Source organism: Anser cygnoides, chromosome 10 (genome assembly GCF_040182565.1).
Source record: "Anser cygnoides isolate HZ-2024a breed goose chromosome 10, Taihu_goose_T2T_genome, whole genome shotgun sequence".
Taxonomy (NCBI): Eukaryota; Metazoa; Chordata; class Aves; order Anseriformes; family Anatidae; genus Anser; species Anser cygnoides.
In genome coordinates, this window is record NC_089882.1 from 37,292 (window position 1) to 58,405 (window position 21,114).

Genomic DNA, 21,114 nt, shown 5'->3' on the forward strand with positions numbered 1-21,114 from the left:
ATAAATTTCCCTAAGCATCCAATATTCTTCAAAGACAGAACCTGACACAGAACAGTCAGCTCTCCATGAAAATCTTTATCTAAACATTTTTGCTTCTAAAAATTCTGAAGCTACCCAGATTAAGAGAAGGATATAGTAGAGCAAAAGTAAAAACAAGGAAGAAAACTATTAAACTCATTTTAGGGAGGTAAGATGTGTTAAAATCAATCTATTTTAAATCCTGACTTTAAAAAGTGAGCTAACACCTTACTCTTTAAATTGATTTTTGTTGCATAATCCTGAACTATTTAATAACAATATATACATTTAAAGTATTCTAAGAAATAATGTCTATATGCCTTAACACTTTGGTATATAGAGCAGAGATTTACAAGTGATCCAAGGACACTGGGTGCCTATACAAATATCTTCGCTAATTTTCTGAGTAAGTTATCTATGATAACACTGTCATATTTTAATACCTGTAACACTGAATATTTTACACTTACCATTGCTTGCAATTTGGAAAACTTCTTTTAGAGTTAATATCTCTACAAAACAAAACATCATAGTTCAATTAAGTTATTATAAACATACCATTTATACACATAAAGATTTCTCAGGCAATTTTACATTACTGAGTAGTTGTAGCTGATAGCTTGTACCATACTGAGCTATCAGCACAGGCATTATGCGGCCAGGGAAGTCTACTCCTACTTAGGGCCCTAGTATTGTTTATGCGGGCATCTGACTTGCCAAAAATGACACTATATTCTAACAAGGTAAGGAGAAACTTCTTTTCCAAATACTTTGACAAAGATCATTAGTCCAAATGCATCACCTGCAGTTCTGGTCAGAGCTCTGGTATTCGCTGGATAAGTGGAAGCACAATAGAAAGGGAAGGAAAAGGAAAGGCCCAAACATACTGTGATTCCTCCCCCACGTGTGATTCCTCCTACCTAAAATAAGCGATGCCCCAGATGTTTTTTGTCTCGCTTAGTCAGGGAACAGAAATCAGTACTATACTTAGCACTACTTGCTCTGATTGCGATCATGTTTTTGTGTCACATCACAACATAAGCAAGGAAAGAGCTATATTCAACTTCATGGTAAAGCAAAGACAAAGGAAAAAAAACATGGAAAAGCTTTACAGAAAGTGTCTATGAAGTACATAAAGAAGTATTGTATCATTAAACACTATGTTAGCTGGTATTTTTAAAAAAATGCCAGTGAGAAAATTTCATTTGCAATTATTGCCTCAGGGATGCTTCTTCAGAAGATACTAACAGACCTTCCCAAGCTCTGAGCAGTAATATTAGCCTTGAGAAGTTCATCATTAGGGTTTTAAGTTATTTTGTTTTTAACTTCAGCTTATATTTGAAACCAAGTCTATTCAATTCAGCACCTTCAGTAAAATCTATCATACTCAGGTCTATTATTTTAGATCAAGCAGATTAAGATACATCTGTTACAAAAATAAGCAGTTGAAAGCATCTTATGCTTGCACATAAGATGACACCTTTGTAACCAGCAGGGCTGAAGAACTACCTTACTAAACCTTAATAATAAAATACGTATCATAACTTTGGCACTTTGCTTTTGGAATTCAGTCCAGACATTATATTGATGTCATGGTATTGCTATATACGCAAATATTTCCTGAACATATCTGAAAATTATTCTTTCCTAATGTTTACAGAAACTGCAAAATTTTTATCTTGAATAGATAAATGCTTCTATAACATAACTAGTATTTTTGTGGTAACAGCAGTACTGTTTAACTACTGTAATACTGTGATGAGTAGAAACAATTTACAAGAAAAAAGAAAGCAAGATGCATTCTTCTGAGGATACGCAACTTATTTTTCAGCTCTATTAAGTGAAATAAGAGCTACAGAGATGGAATGCTGTAATTTCCTCATTGCTGCCATTGATAAAAATGTTGTTTGTTTGACAATACCTTTTAGATCTCTTTCTTTAAACTGAGTAATAGGAAACATCATTGCATCTGCAAGTTGAGTTGAAAGTACTGCATGACAAGAGCTGAGCTGTAAAAGACAAAAGAAAGAAGGAAATTTTAGGAAAATAGTGCTAAGACTAAAGAAAAATAAGAAAACAAGATAGGTTTCACTCAGGTATGACAAGTACAACTTAAATGTAATTTTGCAAATTCATTTTCCCAGCAATTGTTTTTTACGTTCCTGATCTCATCACTAGCTTTTTATAGAAGACATTCAGCATTTAGTATTTGTCCCTACCTGCCCCGACTATATTCTAAATTACTGGATCATGTCAGAAGATAGCCTCATACCTTCTGAAGACTAGTCAATTTCTACAGTTCTCCTCCAACTACATCACAACCTGTCTTTCTCAGGTTACAGAGGAAGAACAAATGTTTCCTTCCTTCCAAAGTGCAGTGTTTAAACTGAGGAGAGGGATCATGAGAAAAATCCCGATTCAGACCTTAATGATGCTACGTTGTCTTTCAAAAGAGTCAGTCGCTTAGTATCTGTCCCTAACACAGACAGCAAGTGGCTCCTCTGTCAGTCAGGCATCTGAAATGAGGGAGTGCAAATACCCTCTTGAAATGCAGTTTCTAATGGTCATTTTGTAACGTTTTTTGGCTGCATCTACAGTAAGTTAAGCTACATTCGTTCTCAACAATGCATCCTCATGTTTAAAGTTACATAACCTGAAGATAAAGAATCAATTCAGCAAACTATGTTGCAATATAAAAATTAAGCATTATCTTATTGACAAGTGAAGGGCTTTTCTGTACCTCCTATCTTAAAGAAGACTAGAGTGATTAAGCAAGTCAAAGTGCATACATAACAAACATTAGCATAGTAAATTAAATAAATACAAGTACTTGCCTCATCAATCACTTTTGAAAATTGCTGTAAAGTGGAAGTCATAACTTCATCATCTCCCCCTAGTGGAAAATGCTACAAAAAAAAAAAAAAAAGGCATGCTGGTTGCAGTGTTTTCTGCCATTCACATAACCGTAATAATTATGTCTATTGTACTAGGTATTTTGTTATTTTAAAATATTATACGGTTGAAATACATTGCAGGACTATTTTGTGAAGCTTTTTTTTTTTTTTAACTGTCTTGTGATAAGGGAATACTTCAGAAGTTAATTAAAAAATAGTTCTCTTTTTTTTGAATCTATTTTCCAAATTATCTCTAACATTCAGGGAACGATGCAAACCTGATGTCTATGACTTATGTCATAGGGGTGATTTATTGTCAGTAGGAGTATTCCCCAGGCTCAGTTCTAGGGCCAGTCTTGTCCAACATTGTTATCAACGCTTTTTATCAGCACCAAGGTGCTGGTAAAAGCACTGGAAGGCCTGTCCTGCAAGGAGAGTCTGAGTACACTTGGGTTGCATACTCTGGGGAAAACAAGGCTCCGAGGTGGCCTCTTTGCTCTCTGCAGCTTCCTGAGGAGGGGAAGCAGAGAGGGAGGTGCTGGTCTCTGCTTCTTGGGAACCGATGGCAGGGGAACGGCACAAAGCTGCGTCACAGGGAAGGTTCAGACTGGATATTAGGAAAAATATTTTAGCATGAGGGTGGTCAGACACTGGATCAGGGTTCCTAAAGAGGTTCCTAAAGAGGTGGATGCCCCAAGCCTGTCAGTGTTCAAGAGGCGTTTGGATAATGCCCTCATTAACACACTTTAACATTTGGTCAGCCCTGAAATGATAAGGCAGTTGAACTTGATTATCTTTATAGATCCCTTCCAACTGAACTATTCTATTCTAATACAACACTACTCTGAGCAACCCCCAAAACATTGATCCAAAAGTAAAATCTTCTATAACTTACTAATATTCATCATGGTAAGAGGAACTTACTTAATTCTGGAAAATAGTAACAATAAGACTAGTTTCTCTCCAACTGACTACTTCTGCACACCATTTTTCTACACAGAACGTAAGGCATCTGTATTTTTGTTAGAAGAACTAGTATGAACATGGTGGATCAAATCTTTGTCAAAAGAATCAATCTAACTGTGACATTTCATTTCATCTGGATCAGACCTACATACATTCTGTATTGTGCTCTGGGAGATAAAAAACTACAAAAACATAGTCCCGACCATGCAAAGACAACAGTGATTTACACTACACCTGTTTCTCATATTCCTTCAGAAGCTTTGAAGTCAGATGAGTTGCTGCACTTAATTCATTCTAATTCAGAAAAGAAAAAAAAAAAAGAAAGCTTGTTACTTATTGATTTAAATTAATATATATATTTTTAAATCACATATTTGAAAAGGACACTACTACAGACACGGAACTTGAAAAAAGGAATCCTGATTGAAGATTTTCAGAAAACCTAAGAATCCTGCCCTTCCATTTCTTAAACATTACTGAGAGTTACACGTAATCAGTATCAACAAATAGAGGTTCCCAGCTTGCACTATGCACAGTGACATCTGTATTTTTGGTGCTATGCAGTACATATTTGCTTTTGTTTCAAATTAGCTGTCCTAGTTACTGTAAATTAAGAATTTGTTATCTGTGAAGGAAAGAAAAGATTAGAATGGACCTCAGTACTACCTGGCTACAAATGGCTTTGACTCATACACATGCAGAGGACCTAATTAGCAGGTTCATGGTATGGAAGAGCTTCATCTTTCACAATGCAGATAAACAGGAGAAAGTACAGAAATTAAAAGCAAATAGAAAGGCAGTAAAATAAAATTACATAGCAGGAAACCTACAATAAATACACTAGTCATGAAAGTAAAAACAGGAAAATAAAAATAGGAAAAGCAAGACTAACAAATTAGTAAAAAAGTTAAACAGTCCAAGTGTACACCAATTAAAAATACAACCATAAACGTAATTGTTCAGAAAAACACACAAAATAAATTCTGCCTTTGGTGTAAAAGCACAGTTACTAATTGGTGGTAAGTAAAAAAGTATGAATATGTTGTGGGTAAAAAAGAATGTCCCACTTGGTACACACTATTATGCACCTTAAGACCACAATGGAGAGCATTTTAGAAACGCCTGGGAAATACAGTAAAATAAGTAGAAGATGAGAAAATGGGAAAAAACTGGGAGGAGTGACTGACACGCCAGAAGGTTGTGCTGCCATTCAGCGAGACCTGGACAGGCTGGAGAGATGGGCAGGAAGAAACCAAATGAGGTTTAATAAGAGCAAGTGTAGAGTCCTGCACCTGGGAAGGAACAACCAGACATATTGGTACAGGCTGGGGGACGACCTGCTGGAGAGGAGCTCTGAGGAGAAGGACCTGGGGGTCCTCGTGGACAACAGGTTGGCCATGAGCCAGCAGTGTGCCCTGGTGGCCAAGAGGGCCAGTGGGATCCTGGCGTGCATTAAAAGGAGCGTGGCCAGCAGGTCAAGGGAGGTGATCCTCCCCCTCTACTCTGCCCTGGTCAGGCTTCACCTGGAGTACTGTGTCCAGTTCTGGGCTTCCCGGTACAAAAAAGACAGGAATCTCCTGGAAAGAGTCCAGCAGAGGGCCACAAAGATGATACGGGGCCTGGAGCATCTTCCCTATGAGGAAAGGCTGAGAGACCTGGGTCTGTTCAGCCTGGAGAAAAGACTGAGAGGGGATCTTATCAATGTTTATAAATACCTGAGGTGTGGGAGACAGAGGGATTTGGCCAACCTCTTTTCAGTGGTTTGTGGGGACAGGACAAGGAGTAATGGCCACAAGATGAAGCACAGGAAGTTCTGCACCAACATGTGAAAGAACTTCTTCACGATGAGGGTGACAGAGCACTAGAACAGGCTGCCCAGGGAGGTTGTGGAGTCTCCTTCTCTGGAGATATTCAAGGCCCATCTGGACGCCTAACTGGGCAACCTGCTCTAAGGAACCTGCTTTGGCAGGGGGGTTGGACTCGATGATCTCTCGAGGTCCCTTCCAACCCCTACAGTTCTGTGATTCTGTGATAATCTTTTTACTTGTCATAAGAAGTTCTATTGCAAAAGAAATTCCAGGTGACAGTCAGAATTTAGTTCTCACTATCCCCTAGCATAGAGAAAAACAATCATTTAATTTCATTTCCACATAGTTTTAAAAAATATATATATCACTTATTTTAAAAAAGCAAGAGACATGAAATGTCATTCAAAAACTGTATATGCATTCAGGAATTTCCATAACACTACCTGTGCATCATATACTCTGTGCATCGCTTGAAATAACTGATTGATGTAATTGGAAATTGCAGCAGCATCTTCTTCAAATACTCCCAGCAGAGAACGGGTCTGCAGAAACATTAGCATGGCAAATTAGCAAAGAAGTATTTAAATGTAACAAAATTCCAAAGTTAAGTAGCTTTGTTTCAGGTTTCATTACTGAAAAATTTATAAAGCCCCAAACATTGTTTACAAGAATGCTACATGTTACATATCAGTTTTTTTAAAAAAGGTATCTTAAAAAGATATCCAAACTCCATCTCGCCAGTACCACCAGCCTCTCTCCAGGTTAAAACAATTACATTTTCAGAAAGGACCAACAGGAATGGATAAGTATAAAAACGTTGGAACTGCGGGCAACCACTGGACCCACTATGGTACACTCCTAAGGAAAATGGTAAAGCTGACTGACCAGCATGCCAGGTACGCACATTTCTTCTGCAAGGAGGAGAGCCGTGGCTTTCTGGTGCTACCCATCCTGCACAAAGTCAGCTGCTGGCTGTGCGTGGACATACAATTCACCTCTGCAATAAGAGTCAATTCCACGGCCAAAAGACTGAGAAACTGAAAACAACCAAAGCAAACCAACCAAACAAGAAAACAGCTCATAGGATCTACATCTTCTTGAGATTTATGTTTCCTCTCCCTCACCACTCCACAATGAAAATATCTGCCCATTTTGTCCAGTTCCCCCAGCTCGCCAGTCAGCCTGTGCCTTAGCTAGGGGCACCCACAAGGCTGATGACTGCACATCCTGTTGATCACTTCCCCAGTGGCGCAAGCAGCACAATCTCTTTATCACTGTCCACCTATTAGACTTCAAAACACTGACCACCAACCTTTAAGTCTAACTGGTCAGCAGCTTTTTCCAGGCAGCTGCAGCCTGTACCTGCCCATTTTGGCCAGAAGGAGTTACTAGAGACCATATGAAACCCTCGGTTAGGTCAAGGCATGCACAGCTCTCCCAGGTGATGAAATGACTGACTAGATGAGAAGGCAATCAGGCTGCTCAGGCATAATTCATGCTTAAGTTTAAATTGATGCTTACTCAGTGCTTTTGCATCCTTTTTGCACTTGGAAGCACTATCACTCCTCACCAGGAGGGCATCGAATAGCTTGCTTCTGCCAAGACAAAACACCAAAACTGGAAGAGCAGAGAACATACCTATAGCTCTGCAGAAGCTGTATTTGCTTTTCCTAAGAAAAAGCTACATAATACTACACTAAAATATTGGTTGGGATGCTTGTATATAGAAACAGGAATATCACTTGCAGAAAACACAGAATAAACCCTTTAACTCTAGTAATGTCTTAGCAAGAAGACTCTGCTTCATTTTTAGGTTCATACTAAAATTAATGTCCTGATAGAAAATGAAGAGAATTGTGAGTATATAAGTGATTTTTTTCCTCACAAATTATAATTTTTAAACACTTGAAATTGTAAATTCTCTTTCTTAGTCTTCCTTAGACTCATTAACTTCCTTTAAGGAGGAAGGGATGGAACATACGGGACCTGGGGAAAGAATGAAAGACTGGCGCAGGACATCAGGGAAACCTCTGATGAGATTAGCGAAAAGCACTGGATCACACTGCACATGAAACAGGGTGTTTTTATTATTAGAAGTTCTTTCTAACTTGAATACTTGTCTTGAAATGACTTAGAATGCACTCCATCTTCCCTTGAAGCAAGGAGGTCTCTTTCAACTACTTTTCTTCATTTCTGCTTTTAATGATAACCAAGCTATGCACACTAAACATGTATAAAATATGTTATTTGAGCATGAAACTCTAGATGAGTGATTGTCTCACAAATATGATCATACCATATAATGCCCACAGGATACCTAAGGGGAAAAAAAAAGCAAACAGCATTGCCAACACAGTAAATCGTTTTAATGATGGTTTTGGTTTATAAAACAACTAGAAAAAAAAGTGTCAGGGGTGGGTGGAGGAAGAAGAGGTGGAGAACTCAAATATTGCAGGTGTGGCAACATGTTGTGTCATCCTAATGACACAAGTGTGACTCTTCCATTAAAGGGAACAGACATGAAAGAATGCAAAAGGAAAAAATTACATAGTACCATAACCACTGAATTATATACTCATGACCTTTAAACTTGAACATAAGCAAATCTGACCTTGCCATTTGAAAGGGTTATCAGGTTGAGTGTCTGGATTATGTTTACTCTTTAATACAGAACACTGCAGAACATTGTAAAAATATCACTTGTTGATGTACAGACTTCAAATTGACAATGTTACCACATTGACGGAAAGAAAATAATCTGAAACTGAAAACACTGACAGATACTGCTTAAAAAAAACAAGGAGGAATTGTTTACTCATGTTTCTAGTAAAAAAGAAATGGAATTCGGCATGTTCTTTAAGATGCTTTCATCCCATATATATGAGCAGATATACTAGAAGCTACCAGTAATAAACAGCACTAAGAAACCACCCAGTCAGAAGTCAGTGAATTGTTAAACAATTTATGTTATCACACATATTGTATTCTAAGTGATAGGAGATACAGCCTGTACTGTGAAGTCTCTTGGCCTTTTTATTGCGCAATGGCTTGGAAATGCAAGTAAGAGAGCAGAAATTCTCTCTAAATAAATTATACATACACTGAGTATGCGTATAATATATGCACTAAGTTCATATTGAAATTGTGCTGCATTGCTTGGCAGAAGACTATGTAAAATGTCATTTGGCTTATGACTAGAACTGGTGTGGCTAGTTTTTTGTCCTGCAACAAGAAGAAATCAATGGTTTTTGCCATTTTAGAAAAGCCTTTCTTGCCCTTAGATGCAGAATAAGTTTGATTTGAAGCTTATATAACTGAAGCCAGCATTTCAAACCAGTCTAAAGGTGCAAAATCCTAGTCCACAGATCAGCACTGAAAAACTATCTAGATTGATTGATTTAATATTACAACAAAGCAATATGAACACATAAATCAGAAAGCCATGGCAACTCTTAAAGAGAGCATGGTTTCGTCTCTCCTCAAGCAATGTTTGTTGTCATTTTCATTGCACTAATTACAAGATAAAAGAAACAAACTGATGTAATAGAAAACTATAAGCCACAGTTACATTCTTCTAAGGGGTGATTACCAGAATTCACCTGAAATATCAGGTTGGCTGGAAGACAGAAAATTTTGTAGCTCAAATAGGAGAAGATATAGGCAAATCTAATAGCTTAGGTATATTAGTAAGTAAAGATTGTCTAATTAGGCTTTGCTAATCTGTATTCCTTACAAACAGCTTCAAATGAAAGATTGTAGAATTGACGATTATGTTCCAATATACAGCTTGAGCCTGAGCTTCCGAAATGACATTTCAGTCTTCAGTACTTGAAAAAAACTCAACATCTCACTTATCAGGCATCCTAAGTTTATTTTACATTAGACATTTCCTATAAATATGAATAGTTCTGATTTCCATATACTGAGAACAGGCCTTCAACGGACAATTATGTTAAATTACCATCATTATAATGCTTTCATATTTTTTTCCTGTTTGCAAGCATACATCTCTGGGCCAGAGACCATACTACAGAAAAGATCTCATCCAACATCTGCTACTAGAGCTATATGGGGCACTGTTCTTTGGAAAGTGATGATATACTTCCTACATGGCCTTCTTCTGGCACCTTTTTTAGGCTGTTCCTCCACTTGACGTAGATTTGCTAAAATAGTTGTAATTTCAGGGATTAACATTCCATATTAAGCAAGTGAAAGTTTCTCCTTCTGTGGTTGAGGGACCAAAACTACCAATGCATATGCTTTTACAGTACAGGCAATCTTGCTCGTCAACACAAATAATGCGGTAAAACAAGGATCTAATTCAAAAGAACAAAATTTAAAAATACGTATATATTGTAAATTTTATTTATCCACGCCTAAGAAAAGTGACGGTACCAAGTACCTGCTGTTGTTGCTACCAGTAAGGGAAACCAGTGCAACTGAAGACAGCATTTCCTGCTTCACGGGAGCACGAAAGAGCTGGCGATATACCGCACGGCACCGCTGCCAAGGGCAGGCAGCAGGCGCAGAGGTGCAGGTAACAGAGCGACCACAGGCACCCCAGCACCACGCGCTCCCTACCCAATCACAGCATTAACAAACACCACGATAACCTCACCCAATAACCTAACGTTATGCGCATCTATTAAAACTTTCCCGTTTTTTGTGCCAGACCAAGATACTAAAAACCCTTTTGAGAAGCCAAGACGGCGTTTGCGAAGGCAAACCCCCTCAGACCTCCCTCGGACAGCCCCCCTCAGGGCCAGGGGACTCTGAGGGGAGCCCTGAGGAGGGCGCTGAGGGGGGGAGTACAGCGGCGCTAGGCCCGGAGTCCGCAGGTGGGCCTTCAGCGGGCCGCATCCCGCCGCTCCTACCTGGGGGCTGTCCTCCAGCGTCTCCTCGATAGGCAGCTTGTCGATGCCTGGCATGGCGGATGGCTGATGGGGACTGACAGGGGCTGAGCGGCGCCGCTGCGCTACCGCTTCCCTCAGGCGGCCCGGGGGACTGCGCCCCTCCCCCCGCCGTCACCGCACCGCCCTGCGCCGCGCCGGATGTCCCGCCCACCCGTCCGGCCTACCTATTGGCTCTGCCGCCAATCCTGCCTCCTCGCTATTGGTCAGCGATTCCGTCTGTCTGCCAGTAGGGATGCCTGAGGGGAGCTGTCCAGAAGGAGGGGGGACTGGAGCTGTTCCCGCCTCGCGGTGGGGCGGCCAGCGCCAGAGGTCGTCGAGTGAAGGTGCTGAGAAAAATCTAAGCGATTTCATTTTTTTTATTCTTTTTTTAAGTGCTCTGTGTGTTAAGCCATGTGTCTCCCAGGTCCAGTGGTCTTTACTCTCCCCGCTGTAGTCCCCTCAGAGAAAAGGGGTGCGTTGAGGGGACGGCGCCTTGTGTCCCTGTCAGGGCGGCGGCGGCGGCTGCTGTGCCCTCTGGGTGCCACCCGCGTCCCCTCTGAGGGGGCCCGTCTCATCCCTGCCACGTCTCTCTCCTCCACCTATCAGGATTTTCTCAACAAATAATTTATCTCCCTACCAACCTCGTATTTTTTGTGGCTGTGTCTTAAAAACCCCCAAAGCCCCCAAATGTGCTGCTGATCTCGATTTTAACACTTCCGAAGCAGGATTGTAATTCGCCCTAGTGGCCCCCTGCTTTCTTAGCCTGCATGGGCCTGCTGCTGCAGGTTGGTGCCCAATTCTAGGTGCTTCCAACAACTGTGGGTGCCTGCTAGAACTAGGGTGTTTAGACTCAGATTACTGTGTTTTAAATTATTCCTGAGGGTTAATTTATATTTTAAGGGTAAATCTCTTAAGGGGCATAGGCTAAATACAGCTTGATAATTGAGAATATCTACCTAATTTGTCACTTATTTGAAAACATGAAAATATGCTGTGTCCAACAAGGCTGCACACTTATTCTCGCTCTTTAAACGCTAATAAAAGTAAAAGCAAAATGTACAGCATAATTGAAATTGCAAGCAGATTAAACTCTGAAATTAGTTGATATTTCACTTCTGTGTCTTAGAAAGCAGCTGGTAACTTTATAGATACATTTCTTATTATGAAGGAAATAAAAAAGGCTGGTTTTCCCTTGCTGGTTTTGCCTTTTTGTGGCCAGGTGAGCCTGGTATAAAACCAGGTTAGAAAGTATGCCAAATCATCCCATGGAGCCAATGTTAATAAATTATTGTGCAGACTTGCAATGAAGACCTTGCTTTATGTTGTATCAGGTCACATTTTACATTCAAAAGCAGATAAAACAAAGGGGTTTATGGTGTTAAAAGATATCAAGCAATCAAAGTTGGTGAGATTTTTGTTTGTTTGGTTTGTTCCCCCCACCCAGAAGGGAGTGGTGAGGAACTTGCCAAGTTACAGCTCTGTTCAGGCAGTTCTTTCACCAGCTCAGCTGGTGACTCAGGTGGCTGAGGCAAGCCACACTGCTTGTCTTCTTTATTTCCCTGTCATGTTGTTAGCGTTCATGAAGACACATAATCCACAAAGTGATTATATGAAGGTGCTTTATTAGGCGCCGGAAGTTAGGGGCATGCCTGCCCAAATCTAACTTCGTCTGATTTGTTCTCTTAGTTCTCTTTTATCTCCTAAGATACTACATATGCATTAGGTTTCACAACTCATCTATGCATATTCATTTCCTAGCTCCACCTAGCCTCGCTTCGTATGCTAATTATCTTATCAGTCCTTCTGCGCTTGCGTATCACTCTCTGGTGGTCGTCCGGGTGGTCGTCGGGATGAAGTAAGATGTCTTCATCAGAGTTGAACTTTTTAACCTTTCCTTTTCACGCATGCTCTCTGAGCCCTTGGTCTCAGTCCAAACTGCAAGGTTGGTTTGACCCAGTTCCCAGAGTCCAAGAAGCCCCAGTTATCTAGATGTCTTGCAAATTGAGCATTCTTTTAATCCTCCTTACTCCTCATCATGAATTGGTGCATTCTCATGTTACCCTTGCACATATATTTTGTATCTTCCAAGCGCAGCCTCGTAACAGTACATCGCAAATGTAACATACTAAACAATAGTGTATTATTTCTTCTTCTATTACTAACATTTCCCCCCTTTGAAAGCATTTCACTCCTTTCGAGGAGGGCAAATGCTTTCACTAACTAACTAAAATATTTTACACTCAGTGCTCACCAATAATATAATCACGGAAAATTACATCATTAAGAATCAAGGAAATTACAAAGATTAGGATTATCACAACATTTCATAAGTCCACCACTTCTGCTTTATGTTACGTTCACCCTTCTGGTTGGGTTCACTTGATCTGAAACTGATCTTGTCTATTCAGTTTTCATTCCATTTCACCTCCTGGGTTCCTCAGATTCTTTCTCTGAAATCCAAAGTTGTTAGATGCCGGTGGAGGATATTGAGGATGTGGTTCCATTTGCCGAGCAATAGTTTGCATCACTGTCCGGTTCCAGGTTGTCTTCCTTAGAATCAGACTTTTCAGCATTATAAATGTTAACCAAATTAGTACCCCTACAATCACCAATATAATTATTGTCTCCAGTAAGGACTTAACCCAATTACTAATATTCCATCCACTAAAAATTTTATCCAACCAACTTGTTGTCATATCTTTCTCTTCCTGTTCTGCATCTTGTTCCACTCGAGCCAGTTGTTCTATGTCATGTTCTACGTCAATAGTCACATTTGGAATGTGGATGCAGCAATGATCAATACGATCTTTTAGAAATCCACATACTCCATGTTCCTTTAATAACAGTGTATCTAATGCTAATCGATTCTGTAGCACCATTTTAGTTGTAGCTTGTAGTTGGATATTAAGGTCTCTAAAGCCTTCTTTTGTGGCTCTCGCAAGCCTACTCACTTGTCCTGTAAGTTTATAAATCATTTCCCTATTTCGATAAGTAGCTACCTGTGCAAATAGAGATTCTAACGCCCAACTGAATTTTACTCCATCTGAGGGTTCATGCCATGTATCTTCATCTGCCCCTTCTTCTAAACTTCTTTTTGCCCTATTAATTTGTAGGGTTTCCAACTTTCCCTTAAAAGGGGACTTTTTCCATATTGGACACAATGTGGGGAGTCCTAGAGTTATTTCTTTTACTTCCCCATCTATCGGCAGGTGTGTAGTCCAAGTTCCATCACTGGCTGCCCATACGAATTGTCCTGGACTTTGTATGGTACTATAGCTACAATCCACTGCGACTTGACTAGCCTGGCTATTTCTTTCCGAATTGTACTTAATTCCTCGGCAAGCACATCCTGCCCTAAGAGCTATCAATACCGGAAGTAAGTGCTCAACATCTTCATTATTACTGTCGCAAGTATATTTCTTCTCACAAGTCCACCAAGCTACCTTTGTTGACTCTTGTCTACCACTACTGTCAGCCCGGCTTACTGTATAAAACTGATCAGTTCCATTCTGCTTTCCCTGCCATTTAATACACCATGATGTATTCCCTCCATACTGGAATTTCTGCAATAAACTTACTGTCCAATCACTATCCCACCCTTTCATTCCTTTTGGCTTATTTTTCTCTTGACATTCCCAAACAATCTTTTCTCTAACTCCTTCTACTACACGTAGTTCGTCGTAATAACACTGTCCCACATTCTTAAATCTGCCTATCGTTATGAAATGGTAGTTCTTCTTCTTTTCACATTCAGACCTTGATGTTGGGGGGCTCAGTTTCCTATAGTATTGTGTAACATTTATCCTCTCTAGAGCTTTCACTTCTTTACATTGAATTGTTTCATTTCCTTTTACTTGGGGCAGTGGGGAGGTTATTATACCCCACTCAAGCGGGTCCCCCGTTGCTTTTGGGATGGGCAAACAAGCAGTAATTCTATCAGTTCCTTTCATTACGGCAAAATCTTTAATCAATCCTACCAGTAAATTCTCTGATGGTTGCCTAGGTGGGATCTGTACCACTTGTGTCCATGGTACCTGGCCCTCTCTTTTTCTTCTAGATCCTTTTTGGTGGGCTACCAATATTCCTTTATCCAATTTCGGATATACCAATATTTCTCTTATCCCGTAATCTGTGCTATTTTCATGTGTTACCACGCACCGGTAATTTCCTTTGTTGACTTTAGTAACACTAAACAGGGTTAAGGTGGTAGCTCCTCTCAGTTGTTGGCCCAATTCTATGGTTATACTTACGTACGCCTTCCCCTTCCATCCAGCCTTCAATCCTGTATTGTCCCTGGTTGTGTCTACGTATATTTCCTGGCTCTGTCCGGAGTCACTTATTTTTTCCCAGACCACCTGTAGAGAGCTAATTGTTATTGGTTTATCGTTGTGCATTCCACATTCCAAAGTAACATTTTCTCCTCTGAATATTTCCTCTTTCTTATATTTTTCTGGTATTTCTAGGAACCCAATTACAAGGTATTTACACAAAACAATTACTGTTATCGTTACTGTTGTTAAGAACCCCAACATTGTATGGTTATACACGCTTCATCTGTAGTTTTGTATCTCCGATTGCTCGCACTGACCAAAATTCGGGAACCTTTTTCACCCGAGTATAATGAATCCAAGCATCCACCCCTTCTACCTTTACAGCTGTAAAAGTAGTCAATAATACTTGATAAGGTCCGGCCCACCGTTCTCTCAGGGGTTCTTCATTCCAGTTTTTAATGTACACTCGGTCACCTGGCTGTATGTCGTGGACAGGATTTTCCAGTGCCAACGGTCGGTTCCACACCAGAACACTTCGAAGTTGAGCTAAAGTTTTACCAAGAGACAATACATAATTATGAACATCCTGGTTCCCTGTTATATGCATGTTAGGATTTGGTTCTGGGGATTCGTAAGGCTTTCCATACATTATCTCGTATGGGCTTACTGACATTCCACTCCTTGGCTTTATCCTTATTCTCAATAAGGCTATAGGCAAAGCTTGTGGCCATTGTATTTTGGCTTCCTGGCAGATTTTACTGATCTGTCCCTTTAGAGTTTGGTTCATCCTTTCTACCTGTCCACTAGATTGGGGTCTCCATGCAGTATGTAAATTCCAAGAAATTCCTAATAGTCGACTTACGTCTTTAACCACAGATGAAACAAAGTGCGGCCCCCTATCCGAGGATATTCCTAATGGTACCCCAAACCTCGGAATGATTTCCCGCTATATAACCATTTTACTGTCTCTTTAGCTTGATTGGTGCGACAGGGAAGGGCTTCTGGCCATCTGAAAAAGGTGTCAACCCCTACTAACAAATACCTACATCCCCTAGTCCTAGGTAATTCTACAAAATCAACTTGCCAGTAATCTCCTGGTTCTATTCCTACTCTAACTCTTCCCATTTCAGCATGTTTTCTTGCTACTGGATTATTTTTCAGACAAATCTCACACTTTGACATTACTGATTTTGCCATTGTTAACATATGTGTAGAGATAATGCTACGTTTTAAAATGTTACCATTGCCTCTGCACCCCAGTGACACTCATTATGTCTTGTCTGAAGTATTTCTCGCATCACCAAGGGGGGTATTACTACCTGGCCCATAGCAGTTACATAGCGTCCATCAGAGTTCTTTCGGGCCTTTAGGAGATGTGCTAATTTCTCATCCTCTGGTGAATATCTTGGTTCCTTGGGAAGATTAAGACAAGTGGGGCCTACCTTGAGTGGTACCAAAGCCATTACATTCCACACCTCCTGAGCAATTTGTCGAGCTGCTCGATCTGCCAGCCGATTCCCTTCTGATATTTTCAAGGTTCCTCCTTGATGAGCTTTACAGTGCATAATAGCCACTTGTTTTGGTTTTTGCACCGCATTTATCAAATTTAACACCTCCTCTTGATATCTTATATTGGCTCCTTGTGAGGACAACAGCCCTCTTTCTTTCCATAATGCTCCATGAACATGGACTACTCCAAAAGCATACTTTGAATCTGTCCAAATATTTACCATCTTTCCTTCACTCAGTTCCAGTGCTCGAGGTAGGGCTATCAGTTCCGCTCGCTGTGTTAATGTTTCAGGTGGTAAAGGTTTTGCTTCGATTACTGTCTTCAGGGTTGTTACTGCATACCCTGCATATCGTGTTCCATTCTCCACAAAACTACTACCATCAGTAAAAAGTTCCCAGTCATACCTTTCAAGGGGTACATCCTTCAAATCCTCGCGGCTCGCATGGGTATGTTCAATTATTTCCACACAATTGTGTTCCAACGGTCCTTCTTCTGGAACAGTTCCTAGAAATACTGCTGAATTTAACAGGTTAGTTGTTTTCAAGGTTACGTCATCTTGTTCAGTTAGTATTGCCTGATATTTCATCATTCGGCTGGGTGATAACCAGTGGCCCCCCTTTTGTTCTAAAACAGTTGTTACCATATGTGGTACAAAAACTTCAATATGTTTTCCCATTTGAAGGCAAATAATTTTCTACTATCTTTATCAAGAGGTATGCAAAAGAAGGCATCCTTTAAATCTATCACAGTAAACCATTTATATATCTCTCTCACAGATGTTAACAATGTGTAAGGATTAGCCACTACCGGGTGAATGTCCTTTGTTATTTCATTTATTGCTCTAAGATCTTGTACCAATCTATACTCACCATTCGGCTTCCTTACTGGAAAAATTGGAGTATTGTATTCCGATTTACATTCTTCCAGAATCTGATGTTTGAGAAATTTGTCAATAATTTTCACTGTCCCCTGCCTAGCTTCTATCTTAAGTGGATATTGTTTGATTCGAACAGGTTTGGCTCCTTCCTTTAATTCCACCTTTACCGGTTGTACCAGTTTCAACTTCCCTGGTATATCTGTTTCCCATACTGTTGGTATAACTGCATTTTCTACTTTTCTTGGAATATTAACAAAGGGTTTATCTTTGATCATTAGAATTTGTCCTACTTTGGACTCAGGTACCTTCATTATTAATTCTCCATCCTCAAAGGTTATTGTTGCATCTAATTTAGCTAATAGATCCCGTCCCAAGAGTGGAATCGGGCATTCTGGTACATACAAAAATTCATGGGTTAGTTCCTTACCCCCAAAACGCAAATCAAGGGGTTGTAAGAATGGCCGTTCCTCCTCCTTCCCTGTGGCTCCAATTATTGTAGTTGTCTTAGTTCCCAATCGTCCTTTTAAACTATTTAACACTGAATATGTTGCTCCTATTACATTTACAGCCTAATTAACACAGAGAAAGAAGCTCCTGTAACCAACAACAACAAAAAATTCAAGCCTCTCTCTTCGTTTCCTAGCTTTATTTCAACTAGTGGACCTGCTAGGGTAGATGTCCCAGGTCCCCGTCATTTCTGACTGTTGTAAGTTTATTCTGCAGCCTAAGACAAATTCTTTCTGATATCAGGGGCTGATTGCCCTAGAAAGAGGCTAGCCAATTGCCTCTGTTTGTTTTCTGAAGCCAGGTCCAAATTTTCTGTCTTTTTTTTTTTTTTTTTTTTTTTTCCATTGCATTTCAAAGTTGGTCCAAAAATTCAAAAATTCCATAGGGTTTTCTTTTGGACCTTGTTGGAACAGATTCTCAATTCCCAATTTAACCAGATTTTGGTATTTACATAATTTCCGGGGTGGTAAGGGTCTCGGGGGGGGGGGGAAGGGGTCGGTCAGGGGAATGCAATGGTTGAAAGTTCCCTGAGCGGTCCCATTGGCAATCTGAGCTCACACAGGAACTCAGGTTGTTTTAAGAGTTAGCTGCTTTTCTGTTTCCATGACAACTCTCCCGGACCCATCATGGTCCCTCTGCCCCAGAGGGCTCACACCGCGATTTTGAGATCTCAGCCTCGGGTTGAGGCAGAACTATTAACATTCCTACATCCTCTTTCCCTGCTCATTCAACTTCAAACAGCTCTGTTAAATACTACATGCCACACAGCCTTTAACACCTTCAACAACCCTTTTAACACTTCCTTTATCTTCCGCCAGCCCGTACTTTTCTAATGCCAACACCAAAGGCTCAGTCAGGGGCCAACTTAATTCCATACCTTTTCCCTCCAAGATGCTGAAACAACATATCAGTATACAACATTTCATCCTATTTTCCTTCTCTCCTCAAAAACAACATTAATTGCAAGACACTGTTATAGTCGATTGATCCATAAAGCGGCCATTTAGTTTATATATTGGCCACAATTGATTGCAATACTTAGTGGAAATCCTCTTGCTTTCCGCGCCCCCCCCCACTCCCCCTTCCGACAATATCCTTGCAATGTGCCAATATACACCCAAGGAGGCTTTCTTTAAAACGTCTTTGTTTTGGATATTACCCATTTCCTTGATTTCCCATTCCCTTTTATTTATTTATATTAATTACTGTCCCTTGTTTCAGTTTCCACGCAAACCTTTTTATTGCAGGTTTTTACTGTGTTTTCCTAGTCTTCTCAAATGTCCCAATTCTCTGGGATTAAACTCCACATACAAACTTCACTATTTCAGATTATTAATGAGCCCCGTTCCAATCGTAAATCCACAGGACTTCGGAAAAACACCTGAAGCACTCAGCCTTCCGTCTTCTAGACAAACAATACCACCTTTTCCACAAAATTTACATTTCAACAAGGCCGAATTTCAAGCCGAATGCTAATTTTTCTCATGCACTTTGTTAGTAAGCCTACACAAAACAAGGAATCACTCCTGTGTATCCATCAAGACGGGGGTTTAAAAGGTATTGAGGCCTAAATAAATTCGCTCTCCCCCTTCTTACCAAATTCCCAGGGCTCAGGCCCGAACCACCAAAGAAGTGGCTCTCCGTTCTACCGCTTTGATAATCAGTCAGCCCCCCTCCCCCGATACTTGGGAAACCGACCAAACACCACCGCAAATATACCGAAACTTTTAAACTGTTACTTAGATAATGCTCCCACCTTCCTCCTTGTCACACTCAAAACATTTAAGAACGAAATAGGATTGCAAGATGCACCGCCGGGCCCGTGTATTGGGCACCACCAATCAACATTTGGATAAAGCAGCACTTCTTTTCGGTCTGTCATGCGCTTCATTCGTCTCCGGCCGCTCCCCTCGCGGAGAATACGGAACCGCGGATCGGAACTCCGCACTCGCTTCGCAGCGATGCTGCGTCTCACTCACAACACAATCACGCAATCACACAGAGGGGCCCCTTGCACTCTCGCTCACAAAATAACATTCATTGTAAGATAGTATTGTACTGTAAGGTTCCGTTTTCTGGCCAACTTTCTTGATCTTCTAGTTCATACTATGGCCACCAAACATTACAGTAATCAACCAGCTTACCCTTTCGTAACTCCTGCCCGAAACACCCCTCCTTCCAGTGTGCTAGTAAACAGCCCAAAGGGGAGGATCGCGGTACCGAAGCATTACCACCCAGAATACTTTTAAGTTTTTCCATTATCAGCTATAGCTTTTACCGAACCGAACCAGATGCTGAGCCTGCAGCAAAACCAGACCACTGATGCCGAACCTGCAGCGCTTTCGCGACTGTCTGACGGACGGCGCCTAGGCTTACCACGGGAATTCCCTAGCCCAACCGTGCGTGGCTTTCGCCGCGTCTGACCGGCAGGCTCCCAGACCAGATCGGTACCGATTACCAGAGAGCACCTTTTTCTTACCCTTTCAGAGGTACGTTGTGAGCAGCGGGGGTCGGTCGCGGCCGATGGCTCCCCGAGAAACTCCTCGGTGCCGGCTGGAGCGTGATCAGTTCGCGAGCCGCCTCAGCAGTGCCCACGAGGTCCCATCTGGGTCGCCAAAATGTTAGCGTTCATGAAGACACATAATCCACAAAGTGATTATATGAAGGTGCTTTATTAGGCGCCGGAAGTTAGGGGCATGCCTGCCCAAATCTAACTTCGTCTGATTTGTTCTCTTAGTTCTCTTTTATCTCCTAAGATACTACATATGCATTAGGTTTCACAACTCATCTATGCATATTCATTTCCTAGCTCCACCTAGCCTCGCTTCGTATGCTAATTATCTTATTGTTAGCGTTCATGAAGACACATAATCCACAAAGTGATTATATGAAGGTGCTTTATTAGGCGCCGGAAGTTAGGGGCATGCCTGCCCAAATCTAACTTCGTCCGATTTGTTTTCTTAGTTCTCTTTTATCTGCTAAGATACTACATATGCATTAGGTTTCACAACTCATCTATGCATATTCATTTCCTAGCTCCACCTAGCCTCGCTTCGTATGCTAATTATCTTATCAGTCCTTCTGCGCTTGCGTATCACTCTCTGGTGGTCGTCCGGGTGGTCGTCGGGATGAAGTAAGATGTCTTCATCAGAGTTGAACTTTTTAACCTTTCCTTTTCACGCATGCTCTCTGAGCCCTTGGTCTCAGTCCAAACCGCAAGGTTGGTTTGACCCAGTTCCCAGAGTCCAAGAAGCCCCAGTTATCTAGATGTCTTGCAAATTGAGCATTCTTTTAATCCTCCTTACTCCTCATCATGAATTGGTGCATTCTCATGTTACCCTTGCACATATATTTTGTATCTTCCAAGCGCA

At 40.9% G+C, this 21,114-nt stretch overlaps 2 protein-coding genes across 2 annotated transcripts in view; both read right to left on the reverse strand.

The window, feature by feature from the left end:
- The window catches only part of APPL1 (adaptor protein, phosphotyrosine interacting with PH domain and leucine zipper 1), a 29,876-nt gene extending 19,159 nt beyond the window's left edge, over positions 1-10,717 (reverse strand). Inside the window, exons 1-6 of the mRNA XM_048056295.2 lie at positions 10,561-10,717; positions 6,130-6,228; positions 4,113-4,172; positions 2,853-2,924; positions 1,940-2,027; positions 489-530 (exon numbers count right to left, since the gene is read on the reverse strand). Coding sequence (XP_047912252.2) covers positions 489-530; positions 1,940-2,027; positions 2,853-2,924; positions 4,113-4,172; positions 6,130-6,228; positions 10,561-10,614 — 415 coding nt within the window. The 5' untranslated portion in view covers positions 10,615-10,717. The remainder of the gene's footprint in view (positions 1-488; positions 531-1,939; positions 2,028-2,852; positions 2,925-4,112; positions 4,173-6,129; positions 6,229-10,560) is intronic.
- A 1,432-nt stretch (positions 10,718-12,149) lies between these two features.
- On the reverse strand, positions 12,150-20,324 carry LOC136791581 (uncharacterized). The gene is made up of 3 exons (XM_067002879.1): positions 20,223-20,324; positions 15,324-15,395; positions 12,150-14,933 (listed from the first exon to the last, which is right to left on the reverse strand). The coding sequence occupies exon 3, from the start codon at positions 14,526-14,528 to the stop codon at positions 12,990-12,992; it is 1,539 nt and encodes a 512-aa protein (XP_066858980.1). The 5' UTR covers positions 14,529-14,933; positions 15,324-15,395; positions 20,223-20,324; the 3' UTR covers positions 12,150-12,989.
- Positions 20,325-21,114: the final 790 nt, after the last annotated feature.